The sequence below is a fragment of the Choloepus didactylus genome, chromosome 25 (assembly GCF_015220235.1).
Source record: "Choloepus didactylus isolate mChoDid1 chromosome 25, mChoDid1.pri, whole genome shotgun sequence".
Classification (NCBI taxonomy): Eukaryota; Metazoa; Chordata; class Mammalia; order Pilosa; family Megalonychidae; genus Choloepus; species Choloepus didactylus.
In genome coordinates, this window is record NC_051331.1 from 6,359,973 (window position 1) to 6,384,943 (window position 24,971).

At 55.2% G+C, this 24,971-nt stretch overlaps 2 protein-coding genes across 3 annotated transcripts in view; both read left to right on the top strand.

Annotated features, from left to right (window-relative positions):
- The first annotated feature begins 105 nt into the window (after positions 1-105).
- C25H19orf38 (chromosome 25 C19orf38 homolog) lies at positions 106-15,949 on the top strand. 2 transcript variants are annotated; one of them, XM_037818209.1, is made up of 8 exons: positions 106-239; positions 8,177-8,333; positions 9,411-9,728; positions 11,241-11,333; positions 11,799-11,826; positions 12,523-12,566; positions 13,603-13,640; positions 15,420-15,949. In XM_037818209.1, exons 2-8 carry the CDS (start codon positions 8,303-8,305, stop codon positions 15,567-15,569), a joined length of 702 nt encoding a protein of 233 aa, XP_037674137.1. In that variant the 5' UTR covers positions 106-239; positions 8,177-8,302; the 3' UTR covers positions 15,570-15,949. The 2 variants fall into 2 exon arrangements, with proteins under 2 accessions (XP_037674137.1, XP_037674138.1); XM_037818210.1 differs by having other exon boundaries at positions 110-239; positions 8,236-8,333.
- Positions 15,950-17,061: 1,112 nt separating this feature from the next.
- CARM1 (coactivator associated arginine methyltransferase 1) overlaps positions 17,062-24,971 on the top strand; it is a 30,965-nt gene continuing 23,055 nt past the window's right edge. The window contains 4 exon segments of the mRNA XM_037817960.1: positions 17,062-17,084; positions 17,086-17,182; positions 17,185-17,259; positions 17,262-17,289. Of these exon segments, the coding sequence (XP_037673888.1) occupies positions 17,062-17,084; positions 17,086-17,182; positions 17,185-17,259; positions 17,262-17,289 (223 nt within the window).

Here is a 24,971-nt window from a genome sequence, read left to right on the forward strand (position 1 = left end):
GAGTGCGCCGCGCGCAGGGATCCTGGGAGGGGCGGCCAGAAATAGCTGCTGGGCTTGGCCCCGCGTGCGACCCGTAGTCCTCGCGTATAAAAGGGCTCAGCTGGGGCAGGGCGGCGACGTCTTGCTGTTAACATGCATCTGCTCTGTGTCTCGGCCTGTGAGCGTGGCCCTCGGGTTCGACGCCCGACCCCTCCTTCCCTTTGCGCCCTAGAGCCATCACTGTATCAGTTTCCTAGTCTGTAAGTTGGGGGTGAGGGATCACGGCTGTGAGAATTGATCCCTTGCTTCTCTGGCTGGGTCAGTAGAGGAGCGTGGCATCATTCTGCACCCCAGGGGTCTCAGACTCGGGGGCAGGAGGGTAAAGGAGTGATGCACACGGCCCGGGGTGAGAAAAGTCCAAAGCCCAGGTGCTTAGACACAGCAGGGAAGAGAGCGAGTGTGGGCCCCAGAGCCAGGTTGCCTGGCTTCCAACCTGGTTCATTTCCTTGAGGCCCTCTCCCTGCTGATCCTTAGTGTCCTCCTGCATCTACCCCATCCCGCTGTAGGGAAATTAAGCGAGGTAATACCTGTCGAGTGCTTGCACGTAGTAGGTCTACAGCGAATGGCTGCTGTTCTTTGGTTCCTGGTGTGTCGCCTGCCAAGGGGCAGCCTGTCACTGAACCTTTCGGAGCCTCCCTGCCCTTAGTGTGGCCAGCATTTGGAGGTAGGCTCGGGAGCAGACAGGAAGGGAAAGAAGTCATTGGAGCAATGAGCTCTGTATAGCGGTTCCATCTAAACATAAAATATTTAGGTGAGATTTTTAAGATAGGTCTGGGAGAGGTTGGCAGGTGGTAATGCTCTTGCAAGATACCTGATGGTCTTGAGAACTTGGGGAAACCATGCCACGCTGTACCGTTAAAGCCTACAGACTGTCGCCGTTGATGTTTCTTTTTCATTCCAAGTTTTCCCATCATTCTGACCCACTGCTTGGATATTTTGAAGTATTTGTGGAGACTGGGTTGATCTTTTTTTTAAAATTTCTTAATTGAGGTGACATTCACATGAAATTATTTTAAAGTAAACAATTTGGTGGCATTTAGAATATTCACAACATTGTGCACCTGCTGCCTCTATCTGGTTCCAAAACATTTTCATCAGCCCCAAAGGAGACCTCACATCCGTTAGTAGTGATTCCCCACTCCCCCCTCACTTCAGCCCCTGGCAAACACCAATCTTCCTTCTGTCCTTACAAACTTACTTATTCTGGATACTTCATATAAATGTAATCAGACAAATATGTGACTTTTTGGGCCTTCTTTCACTTAGCACAATGATTTTGAGGTTTATACCTGTTGTAGCCACTATCAGTACTTCATTCATTTTTGCAATTGAATAATAATCCACTATGTGTGTATACTACAATTTGTTTAACCATTCCGCTGTTGATGAACAATTAAGTTGTTTGTACCTTTTGGCTACTGTAAATAGCAAGCAGTGCTGTAAACATACACATACAAGTATTTGAATAACTGCTTTCAGTTACTTTAGGTATATACCTAAGAGTGGAATTGTGGGGTCCTATTGTAATTTTTGAGGAACCGCCAAGCTGTTTTCCATAGTAGCTGCACCATTTTGCATTCCCAACATCAACGTACAAGGGTTCCAATTTCTACAAATCTTTGCCAAGACTTGTTATTTTCCATTTCTTTTAGAAATTATTATTATCACCATCCTAGTGGGTGTGTACCTAGTGGGTATCTCATTATGGTTTTGATTTGAATTTCCCTAATGACTAATGATTTTGAGTACCTTTTCATGTGCTTGTTGACCATTTGTGTATCTTCTTTGGAGAAATGTCTCTTCAAGTCCATTGCTGATGTTTTTAATTGGGCTGTTTGTCTCTGTCTTTGAGTTTTAAGAATTGTTTATATATTTGGGAGGGAAAAAGTAGAAAAAAAAACATTCCTAGTCTTTGCAGATTGCTTCTGTGCAGAGCCCCTTCTTCAACACTTAGCCAGGCCCTTTACAACTCTGCCTTAGCCTTCGCTTCCTACTGTGCTGAGCCTAGAACTCAGCCAGAGGGGAAAACTTAAGGGCTTCTCAGGTGTTTTCTGAGCATGTATTTTGTCCTGGGTGTGAGCATCACTTTCTATACAAGGTCACTTTTGAATGCCCTCCCTTAATCACCCAAAGAATCTCAACTGAACTTTTCCTCCCATGCTTTCTGCATGTCTTCTGTTGATTCTATTGTTTTCCTCAATTGTAATTTTTTGTTCCAGGCAGCTGCTGGTTGATTCTTTGCTTTATAATGTTTTCCAGGCATGCCAGCCACTTTTCCACTCTGTGTTCTGAGCTAGATAAAACAGAGAGGCTCTCTTTGCCTCGGCCCCAGACAGGTTAGACAAGACAAACCTGATTCTTTGAGAATAAGGTCCCCTCTGCTACCTCCAGAACCAGGGATCAGGAGCACACACTGGGAGCACTGGTTGCCATCTTCAGGACCATCGCTGAGCCAGGGAAGGGTGGGGCAAGGGCAAGGAAAAAGATCACAGAGCCTTCCTACCACGTTGTTTCCTGTCATTTTTAAGTGACCTTTTTCTTGATTCAGCATTCGCTTGCTTTGTGTGAACCTTTGACTGTTTCCGAGAGTTCTGGCAAAGTTTCTGTAAAAGGAACAGGCCCTGGGAGCACCCCACTGTCCCTCCATTAAACAAAAACAAAAAAGTTCTCCCCCTCCCCAGTGTTCCAACTAATATTTACTAAGCGTCCGTCCTGGAGCTGACATCCCAGGGAAGGAGCCAGTCGATACACAAGCAAGTTCAGCAACGGGGAGCGATGGGTGGTGAGACGTAAATGTGAGGTGGGAGAGGGTGATGGGTAGCTACTTCGGCCCGAGTGGCATCAGGGAAGACTTCCCTGTGAATGCACCATTTAAGCTGAGACTTAAAGTAGGAAAACCTAGAGAACCGTGCCCTGAGGTCAGGAGGCAGTTAGAGGGTTCCAGAAGCAGAAAGGAAGCCAGGGTGCGGACCGGGGGTGAGGGGAGTGGCCTGAGAGGGGAGCAGTTAGCCAGTACCGCATCATGCAGGTCCCTCTTCCCTTTTCAGCGTTGGCCTAGAATCTTGGGTATGGGGTCTTGCGGCCATGGGAGGTCATAGAGCAACTGCCGGAGGCCGGTGAGCCTCTCAAAGTCGTAACCAAAAGCCTCTGAGAGGGTGTGCTGGGCAGTCTGTTTGCCCCTCCAAAGCTGTTCACTCCCCTTTTCTGCATTGCTCTGTGCATTTGGCCTAACATGGCCCCGGAAGAAAATTTGAGGGCTGGATGAGAAGGAGGTTCTGGAAACTATTCCCTGATTCCCGCACTGCAGAAACAGTGGCTTCACTCTCTAACAAACCTTGCAACTACAGTTCTCTCTGAGTTCCAGAGCTGCTTGTGTTACTGGACCAAGGCGGTGGATTCTTTTGCACAATGCACTCAAATGACCACTTCTTGAGCCACCGGGGTTTCCAAGAGAGGAAGAGTTTTATTGCCAGGCGCAAAGCAGGAGAGCAGATGGCCCATGGGTCCAGAATCTGTCTCTGCGAACTGCAGTAATTCTGATAGTTTTAAGGCATCAAATGATAGGCAGGTTTTAGGATAATGAGTATGATGGCCCCAGATGATGTAATTAGAAGTGATCGAATTAGTGAACATGAGCAGGTTGATTACACGCTTAGTCACAGAACATATGTAAGAAAATGGCGGCCTTAATATGATGATGGGCGTGATTTTTAGTATTATAATGAGGTATAGGTGATTGGAGCTTAACGTCTAAGACTGCGTGTCAGGCAGGCCCATTTTGGTTAGATCCAGCTTTGGTTAACAAGATAACTTTGGACTTGGGGTGAGTTAGTTCTGGGCTAACCCAAGATCCTTCATTAATAAACATTAGGGGTTGTCTTCAGTGACCATAAGATTTTGAAGTCGAAAAACTGGATAAATGGGTACAAGGGAAGGTTAGTTGCAAGGTTTTTATAATCACAAGGGCACAAAATAAAGGCTAGACAGTCATTATCAGAGATCAAGGCAGCTGGATTACAGTTGAGGTCAGGTGTTTACATCTGTCTACTCTACTATACCAGAAGGTAAAAAGGAATATCTTTATAATGATTCAGTAATCATCATCAGTCCTTGAATCCTAACTTCTCGGTTACACCTGCTCCCCGGCAACTTGAGGTTAACAGCTTCCTGACCCCCTTGCTTATATCCCTCGACCCTGCCCGTGACCCCTCCGCTGAGCCCCCTGAGGGTACCATCTGTGAAACTTGCACCTGATGTGGTACAGAGGGATATTTTTCTGAACAGAGGGGCCAGTGATCTCAGAAATGCAGGTTACGGATTCCCGCACCCTATTAAATGATCCCAGGGTGAAGTCCTTATATCTGGGCCATCAGTGACTGTGCCAGTTTGAATATATTATTTCCTGCCAAAAGCCATATTCTTTAATGCAATCTTGTGGGGGCCAACGTATTAGTGTTGATTAGGTTGGAACCTTTGGATTAGGTTGTTTCCATGGAGATGTGCCCCATCCAACTGTGGGTGATGACTCTGATTGGATAATTCCCATGGAGGTGTGGCCCGCCCATTCAGTGTGGGCCTTGATTAGTTCACAAACAGAAGGACCTCAGAGTTGCAATTTAGAGACATTTTGAAGACGGTCGTTGAAAGCAGACTTTTGCTCCGGAGAAGCTAAGAGAGGACAACATATTGAAGAATGCACAGGAACTGAGAGAGGAGCTGGAAAACAATCTGGGATCAGCAGACACCAGCCACGTGCCTTCCCAGCTAACAGAGGTTTTCCGGATGCCAATGGCCTTTCTCTAGAGAAGGTACCCGATTGTTGATGCCTTACTTGGACGCTTTATGGCCTTAAGACTGTAACTTGGTAAGCAAATAAACCCCCTTTATAAAAGCCAATCCGTCTCTGGTGTTTTGCATAACGGCAGCATTAGCAAACTGGAACAGTGACCCTCAGCAAACAGTTGTGAGATAAATAGGCCAAGTCTCCCACACACCCAGAATCAAGCCACAGAAATAGAATAAATGTTTTCATGGCTTCCAGGTCAATCCAGGACAATCAGGAAATATTTAGGGTTCACTGTGAGCCAGGCACTGCGTTGTGGTGGGCCCTGGGAGTACAGCAGGAGGTAACACAGACCCCTTCCCTGCACTCCCAGAGGAACAGGGTTATTTTAAGAAATCATGAAGGACAAATTCAATAAAGTCAAGTAAGGTCGGTGAACTGCCTTGACCTAATCCAATGGCTATTTACAGGATTTTACCAAACAACTCTAGAGTGTACTTTGTTTCTATGTGTCTTGGGTTTGTCTCTTTACACCTCAAACCTGTGCTCTCTGTTAGAAAAGCCCTGAGCCTCATCAGGTCGTGACGCAGTGGGTTTGGGCTTCATCAAGCAACCGCAACTCAATGAAGAGTCTAGGGACAGGCAACAGTTTAAACGTAAAGAGCACTCAAGACAAGAATTCAACTTAACATATTTTTACTAAAAGGAGCACTTAAGTTAAAAGGAACAAGTTTACAATGTAAAATAAATTGATACATTACCAAGCCTGGGAGCCCATGCTCCTCCAGACGCAGCTGGATATGAGATCAGAAAGCTCCCCCTGTCTGAGTTACAGAGAATTTATAGCACTTTTGATTTACATTCAATCAAATCATATTCTATTTTTACATTAAATGATACATCATGAACACAAGTGACTTATGAAGCCAAGTGTCTTGATCCATGATTGGTTAAAGATCAAAAGAAGATATCCACATTATCAGAGACTTAGCCTCGATTGCCTGTAAAACTCTACTGATAATATTGTTACTAGTTAAGCTATGATTTCTATAAGAGCAATGTAACATAATTTTACTTGCATAAAGTCTAAAAATCAGAAAAGAGATTACTATTACTTGTCTCTAACTTGTTAATACAGTTTTCTCATTTTATTCTATGATTAGTTTAGTCACAACATCATATTGATAAACATACATTTAATTAGGACTGTATTCAACCTTGCTATATTATTTACAACTTCTTTAGGGTTAAAGTAATAGCTGCAGCCCATCCTGTTTTCACAGAGGACCAGATGATTACGTGTTAATCTATATCTAAGAAGGTGGAGAGGGCCTTTCTGCTTTCTTAAAAAATATTCACAGTTCTTTTAACTGTTTAGCTGTCTCCTTCAGTATAATCTTCTAATATGGGACTTGAAGGATATGAGTCATCTGTCTCAGTTATTGTAGTAAGGCCTTTCCACTTTTTGTCATTTGGAAATTATACTTGAGTGTTTTTAGGTAAAAGTTCTGTTGAACATGCTTCTATATCAGCAAGAATAACTGGTTCTTCACTGTCAGAACAGAAAACATCAGGTGGCACATGAGAGCAGCAAGGAGAAAAGAAGTCAGCATCCTCATTATCAAATCCCTCAGTCGAGAGATTATTCTGCGATAACTGCACATAGAATGTCCAACAAGATATGCTGGGCTGATTATCTGATGTGTGAATATATCTCAAAATTGCATAAAAAAATATGCTGGGCTATAAAAAAAACAAAAGGAGCACTAAATTTCAAACAAATGTAGTCTCTGACCACAAAGAAATTAAATTAGATATCATTAACAGTAAGCTATCAACAAAGCCCAAACATTCAGAAAGTAAACAACATACTCCCAAATAACTTGTAGTTCATAGAAACAAATCACAAGGGAAGTAAGATATTTCCAACATTGAGAATGAAACAGTATATCAAAATGTGTGGGATGAAGTTAAAGAAGTGATTAGAGGGAAATGCATAGCTTTAAAAAATATTTATTTTAAAAGAGAAAAAAGGTTTAAAATTAATGATCTAAGCTCTTATCTAAGGAAGCTAGAAAAAGAAGATCAAATTAAACACAAAGGAATTACAAGGAAGAAAAGGATAAAGAGCAGGAATCACTGAAATAGAAAACAGAAAGCAGAGAAAAACAAGAAAGGCAAAACTTGATACCTTGTAAAGATGAATAAAACTGACTAACTCCAAGCAAGACTACTCAAGGAAAGAAAACAAAAATTACCGTTATCAGGGATGAACGAGGGGACATCACGACGGATGCAACAGATCCTATAGCTGTTGAAAGGATAAAAGGCGAATACGAACAACTTCATACCAATAAATTTAACAACTCAGATGAAATGGACACATTCCTCGTAAATGCAAGCATGCTAATTGCAGTCAAGGAAAATTACAAGACATGACGAGAGGATTGTGCAATGGAGGAGTTGGGAAAGGTTTCCCAGAAGTGATGTTTAAGCCGCAATCTGAGAAATGAGTGGGATTTGACCAGGTTGGTTGAACCGCGTCCCAGGGAGGGGAAACGGCACATGCAAAGGCCCTGGGGTCATAGTGAGCTTTGCGTGTCCAAATTAAAAAGTCCACTCCAATGGCCCTTTTTGGCGTTTGGTGGCCACACTCCTAAGTCCGTCCCAGGTGTAGACCTCCGAGTAGACCTGCTTGGCTTGAACAGAGTCATTTAGGGAGGCCAAAGCAAACCCACTGGTAGGGCCACCCTTGGAAGTTTCTGGCCTATAAGCGGGAGGCAACTTCTCCTGCAAAGCGTCTTTAATTTTCTCAGTTTTTGGAGCCAGCGGTCCCCTTCTCCTGGCTGCTGATGCTCCTGTGACTTTTCTTCCCTGGGTCTTCACGTCAGGAGCGCTCACAACCTACTAGGCGTTGCATCTCCTACTGTGTGTTCTTTGGATGTCCTACTCCTGGCTTCATTCTACAGAGCTGCTAGCTGAAACTTCCAAGGAAGAAAGTGCCTCGCCCCGATTCATGGAGGCCAAGCCCTAATCACTGTGCCCTACCACCCTCACCCCATTTGTTTCCATTCTGGCTGCGGTTTGCTTCTGGGGCCCGGGTTTCTCAAACAGCCTGCTGCCACGGGCCCTTCCTCATATCCAGGTCTTCTCCCTCAGTGGGGAAGAAGAACCTGACACAAACCCAAACCAACATCCAACTCTCTTGTCCATTTGCACCTTCGGTCTGCAGGAACGCAGCCACCAAGTTGCAGAACAAGGGGGCTGGGGTTGGATGTGAAAGGGGTGGGTGGGTGGGGAGGGGAGAGAGTCCCCCCCCCACCCAGTGCCCACGGGTGTGCAACTTCCTACCAGTGACGAAACCCTTGGCTCCAGCCAGCCCTGGTTCTCCTTTCCCTGCTCTGGCCTCACAGGGGCAGTTGGTGGTGAACCGTGAGCCACCCTGGCCTCAGCCAGATTTCCCGGCCACACGCGAGAGAGATGACCTGGGCCATCCTGCTGTTTGCGGCCGGTGAGTCTGACGTCCCCACCCCCATGATCCCTAGCACCCCATTCCCCCCACTGCCCCCACCCACCCACGTTGCCTCTCTGGGGAGGCAGAAGCCGCTGTGGGGCTGCCCTCCCCGGGGGCTGGAGGAAGCTGAAACAACACATTTGGCCAATAGCCTTGGAGAACTCCCCAGGAGTGTGGCCATCCCTTATCAGGCTCCTTGGCACCCCAAGTCAAGAATATCAGAAGTATCACCCCGCTGGAGGCAACTGTACCCACACCCCATGACTCAGCTCTGCTACCTCCAGGGCTGGGGGAGCAGGAAGATGTTTCGGGTGGAGGGCAGAGGGCGGACAAGGAAGGGCTTGTGTAGATTCACCTGATGCTGGGAGGGTGATTGCTCCCCAGGACAGCTTTTCTTTGTGCAGGAAGCCAGATTCCAAAATCCATGGGCCTTACCACCGTGGATGAGCTGGTCCCTGCCATCCCCGGCACCCTCCTCTCTCTCCCCCGACTTTGGCCTCATCCCTGCCCCTAATACCCCATACCCTGTTCATACTCTGGGCTTGTGGCCGCCACTTTTGGTTTCCTCTGCCTGGAAGTGTGCTGTGCCTCCAGCACCTCATACAGCTCCTCCCAAACCGCTCAGAACCCGGCTCAAAAGCTGCCTTTTCAGGGAAGCCCGCCAGGGCTGGCCAGGCTCATGCAGCCTCCCCATCACCCTGTCTGATTTGCTGCCCAGCACTCCTTGTCCCCTCGATGAGAACGTCAGCTCCACGAGGAGGGCACATCTGTGTGTCTGTGGGCTGCTGTGTCCCCAGTTCCTATAACAGGGCCTTGGGTATAGTCAGTGCTGAGTTAAGAACTTGCTGTTTGAAGTCACAAAAGTTTCTTCGTTAACTATACAATAACCATTGCTATTCTTATAGAATGGCTTCCTCGGGCCTCGCAGGCAGGGGAAGAAATCACTGTCCACCCAATGCACGTACAAACCAGGGCCCAGAGAGGTTGAGCTACTTGCCCAAGGCCACACAGCCCGGTCAGGCCCCCGATCCAACCACCCACCCACACAGCCTTCCCTTCTTCTGCCTCTGGCAGGCTGCCTGGCCATCCCAGCGCCATCCATCCTGCTGGTGCCCCCGTACCCCAGCAGCCAAGGGGACCCCATCCACATCGCATGCATGGCCCCCGACGGCTTCCCAGGGGCGAACTTCACACTGTACCATGGAGGCCAAGTGCTCCAGTCCCTGCAGGCCCCCGCGGACCAGCGCGGGGTCACCTTCAACGTGAGCGGCAGCGGCGGCCACGGTGGCAAGGCCCCAGGGGGTGCATTCCACTGCCAATACGGCGTGATGGGGGAGCACAGCCAGCCCCAGCTGTCGGACCTCAGCCAGCCCATGCACGTCACCTTCCCAGGTTTGGCCTTCCCCGGAGCCCTGGCTGCCCGCCACTCCATGTTCATGCCACTGAGCCTTTGCACGCTCTGTTCCCTCTGCTCGGGGCCCTTCCCGCCTTGCCTTTTTTCTTTCTCGCAGCCACCCCATGAGGCGGGGATGGCGGTTCTCCCCACTTGGCAGTTAAGGAATCTGAGACACACGCAGAGAAGGGACTTGACTGTGGCCCTGCCCTCCTGCAGCTGACATTCCGGGGGGAGATAAACCTCAGCCGTATGCTGGTGGGGGATAGGCAAAATTCAGGGGCTGAAATAAGTCCTGGCGAAGGGTGTCCTTGTAGAGAAGGCAGTAGGGCAGGCAGGACAGGCAGCCTCGGTGAGGAGGGGCCCAAGGAAAGGCTGTGTAAAGGTCCTGGGGCAGGGCTGAGCCTGCTGGGTTTGGGAACACAGAGGAGCCCACATGGCTGGAGCGGCGCGAGAGTGCAAATAGCGACAGATGAGGGCAGGGGGATGATGGGGACAGACTGCACGGGGCCTGGTGGGATGGGAGCCCTTCAGGACCCGGGGCTGGGCGTGGGTTCTGGGTGAAGGAGCAGCAGGGCAGGGTGATGCTCCCCCAGGGGTCCGGGCTCCAGGGGGCCCTCCGTCACCTTCCAGCAGCACTTTCCCGCGGCCAGCAGACGCCTGCCCGCGGAGATGACAAAACAGTCTCTGTACCCTCCCTTGTCTTGAGTGCCACTGTCAAAGGCCTCTTCTCTCACCTTGGCCCTGTGGTCTCAGAGTGGGCAGGTGATGACAGCCCTCCTGCTCCAGATGAATGAATGAACAAGGGCTAACAGTGTGAGAATGCCACGTGGACATCTCTCCTTCGCCCTTCTGGATCGGTTCCTGGGGCGAGGTCATCTCCTGGATCCCTGAGAGATGCCCCCTCTCTCCAGGAAGGGGCAGCTGAGTCCTTTGCCAGGAAGGAAATTCTGGGGCAGGGGCTTCCCAGCCTCTGGTGCTGACTTCTAAGTAGGTCTCAGGAACCACCAGGACCCTAGGGTGCAGGTAACTGACAGCCTGACTCAAACTCACTTAAGCAACCAAAGGGAATAAATATGTTGGTTAACAGAACTCAAGAATCCAGGAGTGAGCTTCAGGCATGGCTCGATCCAGGTGTTCAAAGATGGCACGTGTCAACTCCACTCTGTTCTGCAAGGGTTTTATTCTCAGGCAGCCTCCCACCCACTCCCCCCCGACCCCAGCAGCTCCAGAGATGGGTCCTACCATCTTTGCAATGCTAGCCAGAAGAGTGAACATCTTTTCCATGTGGTCCAGTCACAGTCCCAGAATTAGCTCTCATCAGCGCAGCTCGGGCCACACGCTTGTCCTTGAACCAATCACAATGGCCTGGGGGAGGGACTATGCTAATTGACCAGGGTGCCCAGGGGAATATGAGGGAGGGTCTCCCTGGGGGAACACAGCCCTCCCCCCTGCCCTCTTCTCCACAGCTCCGTGACCTGCCCCCTCTCTCTTTTCTCATTTCCCTCTAGTCGCCACTTGGATCTTGGCTCTTTCTCTGAGCCTGGCAGGAGCCTTCCTCCTCTTGATGCTGCTGGGGACCGTTACCATGGTAATCAGGAAAGGTAACACGGCCCGGGGGCTGCCAGTTTGCGACCGTCGGCCGGTGCACATGTGTTCACACCCACACCCACCTTGGGGGAGGCCTCCCTCCAAAACTTAGCAGCAAAGAATCCTCTGGAAGTAAGATGACGGTGGTGGCAGGAGAGATTGATATTTCAAACAACAGCAAAAACCTTGGCACACCTGCATGTTGTTTGCAGTGTTTAGCCCATGTGCCTTCTGTCACAGGTGGAAAAAATATTTGCAGGGGCTCTCCTGTTGAGTGGCAAATTTGGCGGGGCAGAGGGACAGGTGGATGGCGGATGTATGAGTTGTGGGAGCGCTGGGTACACACTCGGGGCTGAATCGGGAACTGCTGAGTTTCCCCGGAGCAGCCTTCTGGGGGGCTTCTGCCTCCTTGACCTTAGTAACTTGCATATCCAACCAGGCCCCAAAGCTAACGCACGTTTATTTATTTCCATCTCCAGTGAAAGCCAAAAACCTGCAGAAGAAAAGGTGAGACAGTCCCTGGGGACCCTCAGAGGGTGGTTTGGGGGGCTAAGGCTCCCTGAGGGGGGCTAAAGAATCTTTTGCTAAGGAGCTGGGCCTGCTTCTCGGGGCAGAGCACACATCCCCGGTTGGGTGGGATTCCCCACCCCAAACAGCATCCCCCAGTGGGAGGGGAACCTTAGTTGCCTCCTGCACCCAGGCACTGTGCCGGGTGACTTTGCAACAGGATCTCGCATTACCCTTCTGGAACGATCCTTTTTATGCATGAGAAATCACTCTAGAAATCTACAATGAGGTTGTGGGGTGATCCCTGAGGTTGTGCAGCCCCCAACTTTCACCCCCTAGGTGGGGGCCCTGGTTCCCTTGAGGGAGGGGGTAGATACCTTGCTGCCTGGTGCCCCAAGACCTAGTCGCTTCTTGGGGTTCAAATCCCAGCTTCACCCCATTGTAGGGTTCAGCAACTAAGCGGCCAACTTTTAGTCTTCTGGTCGACCCGACCGAGTAGCTGGGAGAATGCAGGATGTGGGAAGGGTTTCACAGGGCATCACCGCTCTGCAAATCATTATTGCTTTCCTTGCTCAGTGCACCTGGAGGAGGGGGAGAGGATGCGCTGGGTGGGGGCGCAGTGAAAGTAAGGTATTAGGTCAAGTTCAAGCTTCCTACCCAAGGCGAGTCATCACTTTCTCCCAAATCCCTTTGCAGAGATCGAGAATCCTGCTGGGCCCAGGTTAACTTCGCCACCACAGGTCTGTGCCTCCCCACTTCTATCTCCCGCTGGGGCAGGTGACAAGCTTTTTCTGTGGCAGGTCACATCCCAGGATTCACCCCTCACCTTGTCTGCTTTGTGCTGGCCTCGGGCCTTTTCACTCACTCTGCCCTCCATCTGCAACACTCTTCCCCCTCTGGTCTCAGCCCAAAGGTCACCTCCTCCGGGAAGCCTTCCCTGATTACCCAGACAGGGTCTGGGCTCCCTAGTGACATGCTCCAAGCACCCCGTAATTCTCCTTCTGATCCCTCAGCTGAAACATTATCATTGCAAGCCGCGTGTTTAATATTTGCCTCTACGGGAGAAGGGCTGCGTCTGCTCATTCACAGCTGTGTTCCAGTGCTTTCTTGGTGCATGGCACCTGACAAACGCTACTCTGTAAACAGTCCTTAAATGAAGCCCCGCTGGGCTTCCAAAACGTGTCGTTGTGCCGCCTCCTTCCAGGGGGTGGCAGGGAGGCAGTCTGTGATGAGCAGGAGGAACTTGATTTTCTGTACTTCTTTCACTGCCTGGCACATTTATTGAACACTCACTATGTGCTAAGATGTGGGGTCCCCGCGATGACCAAGACAGACAAGGTCTCTGCCCACCAGCCCGCACTCCAGGGGGATGGGCCCTGCCTGGGACTAGATCCCCAGGTGAAGTGATGTGGGAGAGAGAGAAGCAGGGAAGTGGGTGATTGGACAATTGGGAGAGAGCCAGAGAAGTGGAGGAGCTGGGAGGTGTTCCAGAAGGTGGTACGTGAGGATGGCATGAGTTAAGATGAGTCATCCGTTTCCTGGAAGGCAGCAAGAGGCCCCAGAAGGAGGGCTTTGAGCAGGACAGGGACACGGGTCTCTTTTTAGCCATGAAGAGTTCATCTATACAGTGGTTTGGAAGGGAGCACGGGAGCATGCTGGGAGATGCCCCTGATCCTTCCTCACGTTGACTCGGCTCATGGGCTTATGCGGGGAGGGCGGTGAGCAGGGACATTTCAACTGGCCCCTGGTCCTGGTTTTTCTCTCTTTCTGTTGCAGACATGTCCTTCGATAACTCCCTGTTTGCCATCTCCACGGTGAGTGCTTGGTTTGTTTGGTCTCAGTCTCTGCCGACCGTCCCAGTTTGTGTTTTCCGCTCACAGGAGTGGGTCTTGCACAATTCCGGCTCTGCCAGGGGTGTTGCTTCCCCAGGTCTCACAGCGTCAGGGCTGGTATTCGAACCAGGACTGTGTAGCTGCAGCTTGGGATGGCCTTGGCATTTGTATCTTGTTTTATTTTTAATTTAATTCTTTTTAACTAAATCGGTTGACCCTTGAACACCACGCATCGAGGATGTGTTCAGCCATCTCCTCCCCACCCAGAGTGGGGTTACGGATCTGGGGGGCAGGTGGCCCATGAGCGGTGGCCTCCAGAGTCCCATTTGGACAAGCAGATGTTTCGAGATGGCCAAGTCGGCCCGCTCGGGCACCAGGGGTGGGGGAGGAGAGATGGAGCCAAGCAGCACCAGGCAGGGGCATGTCTGATCCGTCTTTCTCAGGCATCAGACGTCAGCAAGGATAGGACAAGGCCCTCGCTTATCCCTCCGAGCTTCGAGGCCACAGGGAGAGACAGACAGTGCCATGTGGAATGGAGTGTGACAAGTTAGGGAGTGGCTAAGAAGTGATTTTAGATGGGAGATCAGGCAAGGCACCTCTCTGAGATGGAGGCAAGGAGGAGGTAGCAGGGGAAGGGGGTGGTGGCACTTGATTCAGGCCAAGGACATGTTCTTGGCTCGGCCCAGCAAACTGGGGTAGAGTGAGGAGTTGGGGAGGACATGGGTGTTTGCTCCGAGGGAGGTGAGAGCCATAGAGGGTTCTGGGCAGAGGAGGGTCGTGCCCTAACTTGGGTGCTCCCAGGCGCCCTCTGGTCGCAGAGGAGGTAGAAGCAGCAGATGGCTGCAGGTCAGAGCAGAAGCAGGACTGTGGGATTGGAAGAGGGGGGCCAAGGGAGGGCGGAGGCTTGAGGGAGCCAAGATCCCAGGGGTGAGTTGTGGATCTGCAGTTCCCCGGAGGGATCATTCTGGAGACTGAGACTCAGCCACCGATCCACAGGTGGACAGGACGTGGCCTTGGCTGGGGCCTGTCCAGCCCTCGGAGGCCTCGGCTCCCAGAACAAATCCCGAGCTGCCCACGGGCAGGGCATGTTCTAGAACTTTCCACAACAAGCCCATTCTGCTCCAGGCTCCAGCCTAGTGAATTTTTTCCTTGGTGATTTTGGGAAAAAATTATATCTTAAAAAATTTTTTTGAATATGAAATACAGTCACCTGTATTTCAGTATACAGTAGATATAGTAAATCTATTTTCTGAACATCGTGCTCCTTGAAAACATAAAGGGGGTAATATATTTTTTTTTTTTTCCACCAAAGAGAGACTTTATTCAAAAGGGGATATACTTTTGCGGAAGGTTTTGAGAGAGTCCAGAATGGGAAGGGAACAAACAAACAACCAGCACTTAACAATGCACAAGGCGCTTTATCTAACTCGTAGCAACCCTGGGAGGTGGGTACTAGCATCCTTCCCATTTTGTAGAAGGGGAAACTGAGGCACAGAGAGGGGTTAAGTCACTGGGCCCAGGTCACACCCCCAGGAAGTGGTGGAGCTGGGATTTGAACTCAGGCTGTCAGGCCCTGTGCTCAGGGCAGAAGAACAAGCAAGATAAGAAGAGTCTGGAAGCTGGGGGAGGGGGCAGGAGAGGGGCGGTGAGCCCTGACGTGGTGGGTGGGAGGTCTTGGGTTCAGATCATGAGGAACATTCTAGATCCTGAAACCTGAAATCACCCCGTTCTCTCCCTTTTTTTTTCTTCCTCGGATAAAAAAAAAGGGCTCTAGAAGAAGACACAGCCACCTTGGAGGCTCGCCCCGGCTCGGCTGCGGGCTCCGGGGACTCCGAGCCCCGGAAAAGGCCCACCTCCACCTCGTCGTCCCCTGAGCCCCCCGAGTTCAGCACTTTCCGGGCCTGCCAGTGAGGACGTGGACTGGGCCTCCCATGCCTGGGAGCCCCCATTCAGCCCTTCTCCCTCCGGGGAGAGCTCCTTCTGGGGAGCTCCAGCTGCTGCTTTCTCAGGGAAAGAGGAGAGGAAGGGGACCCCTGGCCTTGATCTAGAGGCTGGAAGCCCCCCTTTGGATTCCCAGCTCCTAGGGAGACTGGGTAGGGGTGGGGGTCCCCTCCCCTTTTGGCCCCCAGCTGGGCCCCGGGAGCTCTGTGCTCTCCACACACCCCTCCACCGCGCCCCCCACGTGGGCACGGGACTCCTGGGTTTTGGAGCCGAGGGACCTGGGTATGTTCTGTGCCGGCTCTGCTGGCACCGCTAAGTTATGATAACACGTTCTGAGGTGTTTCCAAGGATCTGGGGTGTAATCCTTCCAGCCTGGGACCTCTGGAGTTTCAGGAGGCCTGCGGGGCGGTGCGTGTGTGTGCGCGCCTGAGGGTATCAAGCGTGCGGCATTCGGCCTCGGGTGCAGCCAGGGGGTGTTTGGGGAGCCCACGGGGCTGCGGGAGGGGCGGTGCCACGCGGGGTCTCCCTGAGGCCCTCCCGCTGTGGGGGCAGGAGATGGAATGGGCGGCGCGGAGACGGGGGTGGATGAGGAATAAACGAGAAGGTCCAGGGAAGGGTGGGCGCTTTGGAGGATGGGAAGTGACTGCAACCCCGTGTAGCCCTCCCAAAGGGCATGTGGAGGCGGCCGTGGGGGGGTAACTAGGGGAAAGGAGGGGCTGCGGGAGGAGCCAGGGGACACTTGGGGGCATGAGACAGTGAGGGGGCCGAGGGGGAGGAGGGGGCTGTGGGAAGGGGGCGGGGGTGATGCGGAGGGGTAGAGAGGGAATGGCTGAGAGCTGGAGGAGGCGGCGTTAGGACCCGGTGCAGCGCGGGCGCCGCAGCCCACACCGGGCTTGGGGGTGGGTCCATGGCCTGAGGGCGGGTCCCTAAACCCTAGCTCCGCCCCCTCGCTGCCGCCCTCCGGGGGCGTGCAGAGCCTCACAATGAAGGGCGGGGCCCGCGATCGGGGGCGTGTCCGAGCCGTCCAGCCCCGCCCCCGGGTCCCCACGCCATCAGACAAAGCGCGGTCGCCCGTGGTAGGCGGGGCTTGGGGCGGGGCCCCAAGTCACCCCACCTCCATTGACGCACGCTCCCGCCCCCTGCCGCGCCGGGGCGGCGGAGCCACCTCACAAAGCCGCGACCGTTTCGCGTGGGGCGGGGCGCACTGCGCCTGCGCGAGGCCCGGCCCCCGCCCCGCGGCGTGCGCTCTCCCCGCGCCCCGGGGCCCGCCGGCAGGAGGCGCTTGCGCCACGGGGCCGGGCAGCGGCGGGGGCGGCGAGGCGGCGCGTGGACGGCAGGCGGAGCTGCCCGGCTCGGCCTCGGCCTCGGCCTGCGCGGCGGCGGCGGCGGCGGCGGCGGCGGCGGCGGCGGCGGCCTGGGCCCGGGCGCGGCGGCGGCGGCGGGGCATGGAGCCGGATCTAAGATGGCAGCGGCGGCGGCGGAGGCGGGGGCCGGGCGCGGGCGGCGCGGGGGCGGGTGGGCGCGGGCGGCGCGGGGCCCTGTGCGGCCATGTCCCGTGTTCCCCCGGCGCCCGCCTCCTCAACCATCGGCGAACGCGAACGGCGAGATCCAGCGGCACGCGGAGCAGCAGGCGCTGCGCCTCGAGGTGCGCGCCGGCCCGCCGACGCGGCGGGCATCGCCCTCTACAGCCGTGAGTGCGGGGGCCGGGCCGGGGCCGGGCCGCTCGCGGGGGGCGCCGCACGAGGCCCGGGGTCCCGGGGGGCGTCGGAGCCCCGGGGCCGTGGGGGGGCCTGGCCGGCAGCCTGCCGGGGGCCGAGCGCCGGGGCAGGGTGCGGGGGTCCCGGGCGGAGGGGCGTGGAGGTGTCACGGGTCGCGGAGAGCCGAGGGCGGCGTGCGCGGTGGCCCGCGAGGCGGGAAATGGGGGAGTGCGGGGCCTGAGATTGGGGAGGGGTGCGGTGGGCAGGAAGTGGGGGGCCCAGGGTGGAAAGTGAATGGGGAGGAAGCGGGGCGCGTGGGGACGGGGTGGGGGGAGGTGGGAGCCTCGGGGGCGGGTGTGGCCGCCTAAGCGGCGGAGGGCGGGGTGGGGGGCCACTGGCCACCCCCAGGGACCCCGAGGGCCGCTGGGGATGGTTGGGAAGTGACTCCCAGGCTGGTTCCTGGAGCCGATTCCGCCCCTCCGGGGCGCTTGGTGTTCAGGATCCAGGAGCTGGAGACCCCCAGATCTGGGGAGGGGGCCTCGGGAGGGAGCCCCCGTCCCAGATGGCGAGTGAGAAGTAAGGTGGCCTCCTGCCTCCCCGCCGTCCTCCTCTCTCCTTTTGGGGTTGTGAGCACCGGGCTGCCTTTTCAGAAGCTGGTTTCAGAACTGACATTTCAGCGGAAAAAAAGCAAATCACAAAGGTGTTTGCCCAGGACCCTGAGTCTTTGTAGTTCACCCTTTTCCTTTCTCTCCTCACTCTCTTCTTCTCCGCTCCCTGCCAGCCCTCCTTCACGTTTTGCTCCTCTCTTTCATTCTGCTTTGTCTCCCGGGGTCGTTTTCCAGCTTTAGCCTGTGTGCAATCTTTGCCACTTTGGGAACCGAGTATTCATTCTAGAGTGCAGTGTAGAGTGGCCATCAGCTCCCACGGTTCCTTTGCACCTCGACTTTGGGAAAAACAAAACAAAACAGACTAAAGGAGCTGTGTCCACCTCCTAGGTGTCCCATCTGTCTCTCCTGGGACAGAGCTGGGGACTTTTTGGACCAGATGAGGACCAGGAGAGGATGGGTGCAGCCCTGGTGGACTTTGGACTCAGCGGGACATGAAGCTCCATTTTAAGCTGGGCAGGATCTGGGGCACACAAGCGGCTCCATTCATTTGGCAAGTGTTTCCGACTGTGTTCCGAAGAGAACAAGGTGGGACAGCCTTTCTCAAACTAGGGTCTCAGGACTTAGCCTCAAAAGGCTTCCTCTCACGCAGTCCCAGAAGAGTTTGTTTTCTTCTTTTTTTTAATAAACTTTTTTTGTATCAGAACAGTCTCAGATTTATAGAACAATTGCGAACATAGCACAGGAAGTTCTACTGTGCTTCGTACCCAGTTTCCCAGATTAGTAACATCTTACTCCAGGAGAGTTTTTTAAGCCTTGTCTGGCCGGTGGAATTGAAATTTTTTCTCGTTACTAAGACCACACTGATCTCTTAGAGATAATTCGCAGCTGAAAAGGTTTTTAAAGAGGAAAAGTTCATGTTTCTCAAACTGAGTGTCTTAGTCCGGGCTGATACCTTCTCTGCTGTCTGAAAGAAGTTTGTTCCCTTTCCACTCAAGCCACATTGGCGCAGAGGAAAGAACCTGGCTGCTGGGGTTGGCCGGCCCTGGGAATCTTCATTTCCTAGAGCTGCTGGGAGTTAGGACTTGCAGATAGCTCCGTGGTTTAAAACAGCAAAAGTTTATGTTTCCCTGGTTGTGGAGCCCAGAAGTCCGAAATTGAGCTGTCGGCAGGGCCCTGCGCCCCGCAAAGGCTCTACAGTAGCATCCACTGTGCCTCCTTCAGGTACTGGTGGCTCCAGGCACTGCTGGGCTCGTGGCCGCATCTGTCCCACCTCTGCCTCTGTCTCCTCACGGTCCTCTCCCCTGTCCCTGCGTCCTCATTCTTCTTATGAGGACAACCGTCACTGGATTTAGGGCCCACTCTAAATCCAGGATGGCTTTGTCTCGAGCCCCTTCACTTCGTTAGATCTGAAAGACCCTTTTTGCCAAATAAGGCCCCTGTACAGGTTCTGGGGCTTAGAACTTGGAGATATCTTTTTTTGGGGGTCACCGTCCATCTCACTCCGTGGGTTAAATCCGAGCCCTGCCGTTTTACAAGTTGTGTGACCTTGCGTCTTGTTGTCCTCCTCGGTAAGATAGAGCTGATGTTGAAGTTGGGCAACCCCTCGGGCTCCCTCAGTAAGCCCACGCCTCTTCTTTGGAAGCAGCACCTGCTCCCCTAGCAGGCCGGCGCCAGGCCCAGAGTCGATGGGGTTTCTGTGTAAGGTGAGACGGCACCTGTCCCGGAGACGGATGGGAAGGAGCTGCTCTCAGATGTGCCGGGCTGGGTGCAAAGTCCCAGGGCTGGCGCGCGGACTGACAGGCCTGGAAAAACTCAGCCTCGGGAGGACGTTGGAAGGACGTGGCATCAGGGTGGGCCGAGTCACTCCCTCGTGGCTGTTGGGAGCCTTAGACCTTCTCCGGAGATGTACCTCCTTCCCCGGCTGTGGCATTTTCCCACCCGGGCCCTTCTGGGGCTGCTCCAGAAGGTGCCAGGGGCCCTGTGGCGTGTCCTGTGCCTGCGACGAGAATTCTTTAAGGAGAGAAAGGCGGGTGGCGTGCTGGGAGTTGCTTATGCTTTCCACACCCTCAGGACGTGAATCTGTCGTGTCGGTGGGGACACAGGGTCGCTGCCCAAATCCCCCGGTGCCTCACCTGTGGCGGGTGGACCAGAGCGTCTTTGGGTGCTGGCGAGGGCCCTGAACAGGAAGCCTGGGGGGCCCCCACCTCCGTGGCCTCGGGCTGGCCATTTCGTCCTCCTCCGTCCCCACCCCAGCCCCCCAGCCTCCCGTTTCCTCATCTGCAGCCACACCTGCCTGCCCCCAGCCCAGGTGTCCTCACCTGTAAGGGTGACACTACCACTTGGATCCTAGGGACTCGGGGGGCTTGGAATGAAGGTGTGGAGCAAACACTCGGGTCAAAGGTTGACCTTGTCACGGTTGTAGCTGACAGTGGTGTTACCGGTGTGTGGTCCTGAAGCGCCAGCTTTCCGAGAGGGCACCCCGTTTGCCGCAGGGAAGCCCGACTGTCCTGCACCCCCGGGCTGGGGGAGGGACTCCTGGGCCGTGACCTCTGCCTGAGTCAGCAGGGCCAGGAGAGGGCCGTGGGTGGCAGGACAAACAGCCCCATTCCTTGACGGCGGCTCCTCGGCGTGGGGGATGACAGCTGCAGAAGGCCCTGCCCAGCCAAGCAGCAGTGGAACTGCCCCCCCCCCCCCCTTTTTTGCCACTTGAAGTCAACCTGACCAACGTCCACGAGACTGGCCAGACGGCAGCCGCCAAAACCAGGCCACTGTCCCTGGGCAGAGGTGGAAGGCCCCGGCATGGGCTTCCCGGGCCCTGCGGACGCGTTGGCACGGCCTCTGGAGTCCCCGGGCACGGGCTGCCCTCCCCTTGAAGGGCAGCAGTTTCCAGGGAAGCCCACGCTGAGGCTGCCGGGGCAGAGAGCGGGACAGACTCTCAGTTCCTCAGCCCGAGGCGGCCCCTTCTGGCTATGACTGTGTCATTCTTCCTTCCCTGTCAGTGCTGGTCAATCTAGCTACTTCTCCGGACTCTCTGGGGCCTGCCAGCGGGCGGAAACCCCTGCAAAAAAACCCTTTGAAAGACGAAGGGGAAGGGTGGCCTGCTGCTACAGAGCCAGGAGCCGGGGCCACTTCCTCTAGTCGCGCTCCCGGGAGCCCTGTGACACCTGTGCGTCGGGGGTGGGGACGTGCCCAGCCTTTAGGACACTCGGTGTCAAGCTGGGGCGAGAACCGAGAGATCTGCCAACACCCTGAGGGCATTTTTGTCTCCGTGGGGCCTGCAAATTGCTGCTTGTAGCACACTGCCATTAACTGAGCATTTACTGTGTACCAAGGTCTGCCTAAACCTGTTGATCTACTCAAGCGTCTGACCGTGAAGGCAGCTGGGGAACAGAGAGCTTATGTCAGGGGTTGACGAACTTCGGCCCATGGGTCGGATCAGGCCTGTGACCCATTTCTCTACAGGGAGACGGAAGAGAGGGCACTGGGTGTGTGAAGGTGCCCTGGCAAAATACCACAAGCTGGGTGGATGGAGACAGCAGAAATTCATTCTGGAGACCACAAGTCTGAAATCAAGGTCTCGGCAGGGCTGTGTGCCCTCGGAAAGCTGTAGGGTTTCAGAGATCCCTTCCTTGCCCCTTCCACCTTCCAATGGTTTGCCCCCAATCCTTGGCGGTCCTTGGCTTGTAGACGCAGCCCTCCCATCCCCGCCTCCGTCTCCATGTGGCCATCTTATATCTGTGCGTCTCCATCTCTACGTGACATTGTCCCCTCTGGGTTCTTGAGCTCTCTCTCTTCTCCCCTTCTGAGAAGGACACGCATCGGAGTAGGTTGAAAACACCGTCCTACCCCAGAATGGCCTCATCTTAACCTGATACACTTGCCCAGACCCTGTTTCCAAGTCGGGTACGTTCACAGGTAACTGGGCTTAGGACTTCACCATCTCTTCTTGAGGGATACTCAGTCCATGACAGAGAGATATTTACATTTCTGAAGGGTTGATTTAAAAAAGAAGAAGAAGAATATCCGATAGAGACCACAGTTAGTGGCCCACAAAGCCTAAGACACTCACCTGTTGGCCCTTCACAGAAAAAGCTGCCACCCCTGGGATGAATGAACAAAGCACGCGGAGGAGCCTGGGGAGCTCGGCCCCAGCCAGCGCTGCCAGATCTGCCACGACGTTAAGAGACAGCAGCAGTCCTTTCCTTGTGCCTGTCTGTTTGTCTGTCTGGACTGTGCGGTGTCCCGGCTACGCAGGCCACGTCGGGTCCACTTTCGGGGTGGAGTGGGCCAGCGAGCTTGCTGGCAGTGCCCCTCGCCTTGAGTCACTACCGGTCCTCACGACGGTCCTGTGAGGTCAGGGGGATTTACCAGTTGCATTCCGCTGGTGAAAGAAGAGGTAGAAGAGCTGGGCCCTGTCACACGGCTGGCAGGCGGCAGAGCCGGCTCGGGGGCTTGTGACCGTCGGAGCCTGTCACCTCGCTGTCACTGAGCGATTTGAGAAGGAAGGATGGTCAGGGGTCCGTTTGCCCGAGCCTATGGGAGACCGATGGCGCTGGGTTTCTCTCTCCTGCGGAAGCCTGGAGGTCGGCGGGCCAGGGCTGGGATGGTGACTCTGTCCCAGGAAGCCCTTCCTGCGAACGCCACCCCCCACCCATTGCCAGGCCCAGGCCCTGTCGCTGTGGTTCAGCGTGGCGGCTGGAGTCCAGCCCTCAGGCCCTCACTTGCAGACGGCCGGGCGCAGGCAGGGACTGGGGGAAAGGGTGCAAGGGGCACGGGCCAGGTCAGCTTTAAGGAAGGTCCCCGGGGGCTGCTGCAGGATGCGCCCACTTTCCCCTGTGGCTCGGACACAGTGACATGGCCGCCGCTAGCTGCAAGGGAGGCTGGGAAATGTAGTCTGCCCCCAGAGTGGCCGTGTGCTCGGTCCGGTCCAGGGCTGCTGTTCCTGTGGGGGAAAGGGAGAGCAGACTACATTTCCCAGCCTCCCTTGCAGCTAGCGTCAGGCCCTCTGGCCATAATGGGTGGGATGGGGACCTGGCCAGAGGGCTGGGGAGGGGCCTTTCTGGATCTGGAGGGGTGCTCAGCCTGGCTTGGTGGAGGGGGTCCCCTCTGGGGGAACGAGGAGCTTCGGGAGATGATGTGGGGCCTTTCCCTGATGCCTCCGGGAGCTGCAGCCAATTTTGCACAGGGGCCTGACATGATAAAAAATAGTACTTCTGGAAGATTCCTGAGGCCACAGGAGGCCTGGGAACTTGGAGCAGGGAGAGAGAGGCCCGAGGGAGCCTCCTGGCTATCAGATGCTACAGAAATGTAACCCAGTCTTTTAGCCCCAGCTCCAGAAGCCGGTTGGCGGGTCCCGGTGGAGCCCTGGGACAGAAGGTGACTTTTGTCCTGGGTGTTAGGGACAAGGCGGCGAAGGCTCAGACCCGTGGCTGGGGGCATCGTGGCTGACCTGCCGGCGGGACGCCTTGGCCAAGCCATGCTTAAAATAAAAATCGCCTTTGGTGTTTGAAAGATGGATGATTTCACATCAAAATTGGACTGTGTACTTCCCCAAGCTCGGAAGGGCCGGCAGCCCTGGATCTCTGCACCCTGAGGCTGAGCTGTCCAGCAGCTGCCTTGAAAGGGACAGGCCCGCCTGCCCCAGTTGGCCAGAGGCCCCAGCATGGAGGCCTGGCCCCTGCTGCCCCTTATGCTCCCCCATGCCCTGGTTTGTTTCCTAAAGTCGAGACATTTCTCCCAGCCCAAGTTTCTTTGGAGAGTGGGCAGCCGTCTCTTCCCCTAGCCTGAGACCAGGTGTGGGGAGTGGCCCGGCCAGGAGTGATGCCTCCTAAGCCAGCGCTGGGGTCCACACCGGGGGCTGGATGAGGCGGGCATCCGGGGTCCCCCAGAAGGAGGGAGGAGTGTAAGGTGGACACCGATGACGCAGGTGTCTGGCTCCGGACCAGGCTCAGCAGATGGAGGCAGGGGACCCATGCTGTCAGGGGCTTTGCCACTCAGGGAGGATGGGGGGGCCAACCCAGGGGGCAGCGGCTGCCCGTGGTGGGGAGGGGGTGCCGAGGAACCTTGGGGGGAGCCGGCCGTCCCCTCGTCCCACCTGAAACGTGCGCTAAGAGAGGACTTTCTGTCATTCCTGGAGCGTTTGCAGCGGGCCACCTCCTGTTTTAGGAGCTGGGGGTCCGGTGACAAGCGGGATAAACATACGGTCCCACTTTGGGGTCCTGGGGGGCGGGGCTCTGGCCACAGAGGCTTATCTGTGATCGCATAAAGCCGATTGCCCAAAAGTGAGGAGGCCTGTGGGGGAAGGAGATTGGCTGGGGGCTAGAGCAGGGGAAGGGGAGGAGAGCAAGCAGCTGGGGGGTCAGGGAGGGGAGAGAGGGGCTTAGCACCTCCCCGCCCACTTCGCCTCAGTTTCCCCGGCTGTGAAGCGTGGCTATCGTGAGTGCGTCGGCCTGCAAGTAAAGGGTTTCAGCTGACGTCTGGCCCGCGGGTTGGGTCCCGGAGCGAGGGCCTGCCCTGGGGGGGCAGCCTCTGGGAGGTGGGGGTGCCCAGCAGGTGACCCTGGGAAGTGGCTTCACCTCCCCAGACCTCAGTTTCCACTCGGTGGGGGGCATAGCTGGAAGAAGGTGGCCTGAAGAGCTGAGGGGGCCAGAAGGAACCGGGGAGCCAGGAGGTGGAGCCTCTGGAGGTCAGAGGTCGCAGAGCACGTGACCCTGGTTCCTTTCTCTTCGTTTTCCTCCTGGAAAATGGGGACGGGCGTGAGGATGCGCCACATCACCAGGGGCCCCCCAGCCCATGGTGGGTGAGTAACAAACGGTGGGTCGCAGCCCCGAAGAGATGCTGTGTCCCCAGGCGGGGGGCCGCTCAGAACCCAGGGCCCTGGAGCTGGAGGGCACAGACAGGCGGCCCTGGGGGTCCTGGGGAGTCCCGTCGCCGTGGCATGGTGGCCTGGCCCCTGAGCTCCAGGGCCTTGGGTCGGGGACTTTGGTGTCCCAGACGTGGGGCAGGTGACAGAACTGATGGGCCCAGCTCTGACCCTCCGAGGAAGCTCCAGGGGTCTCTCTTCCTCC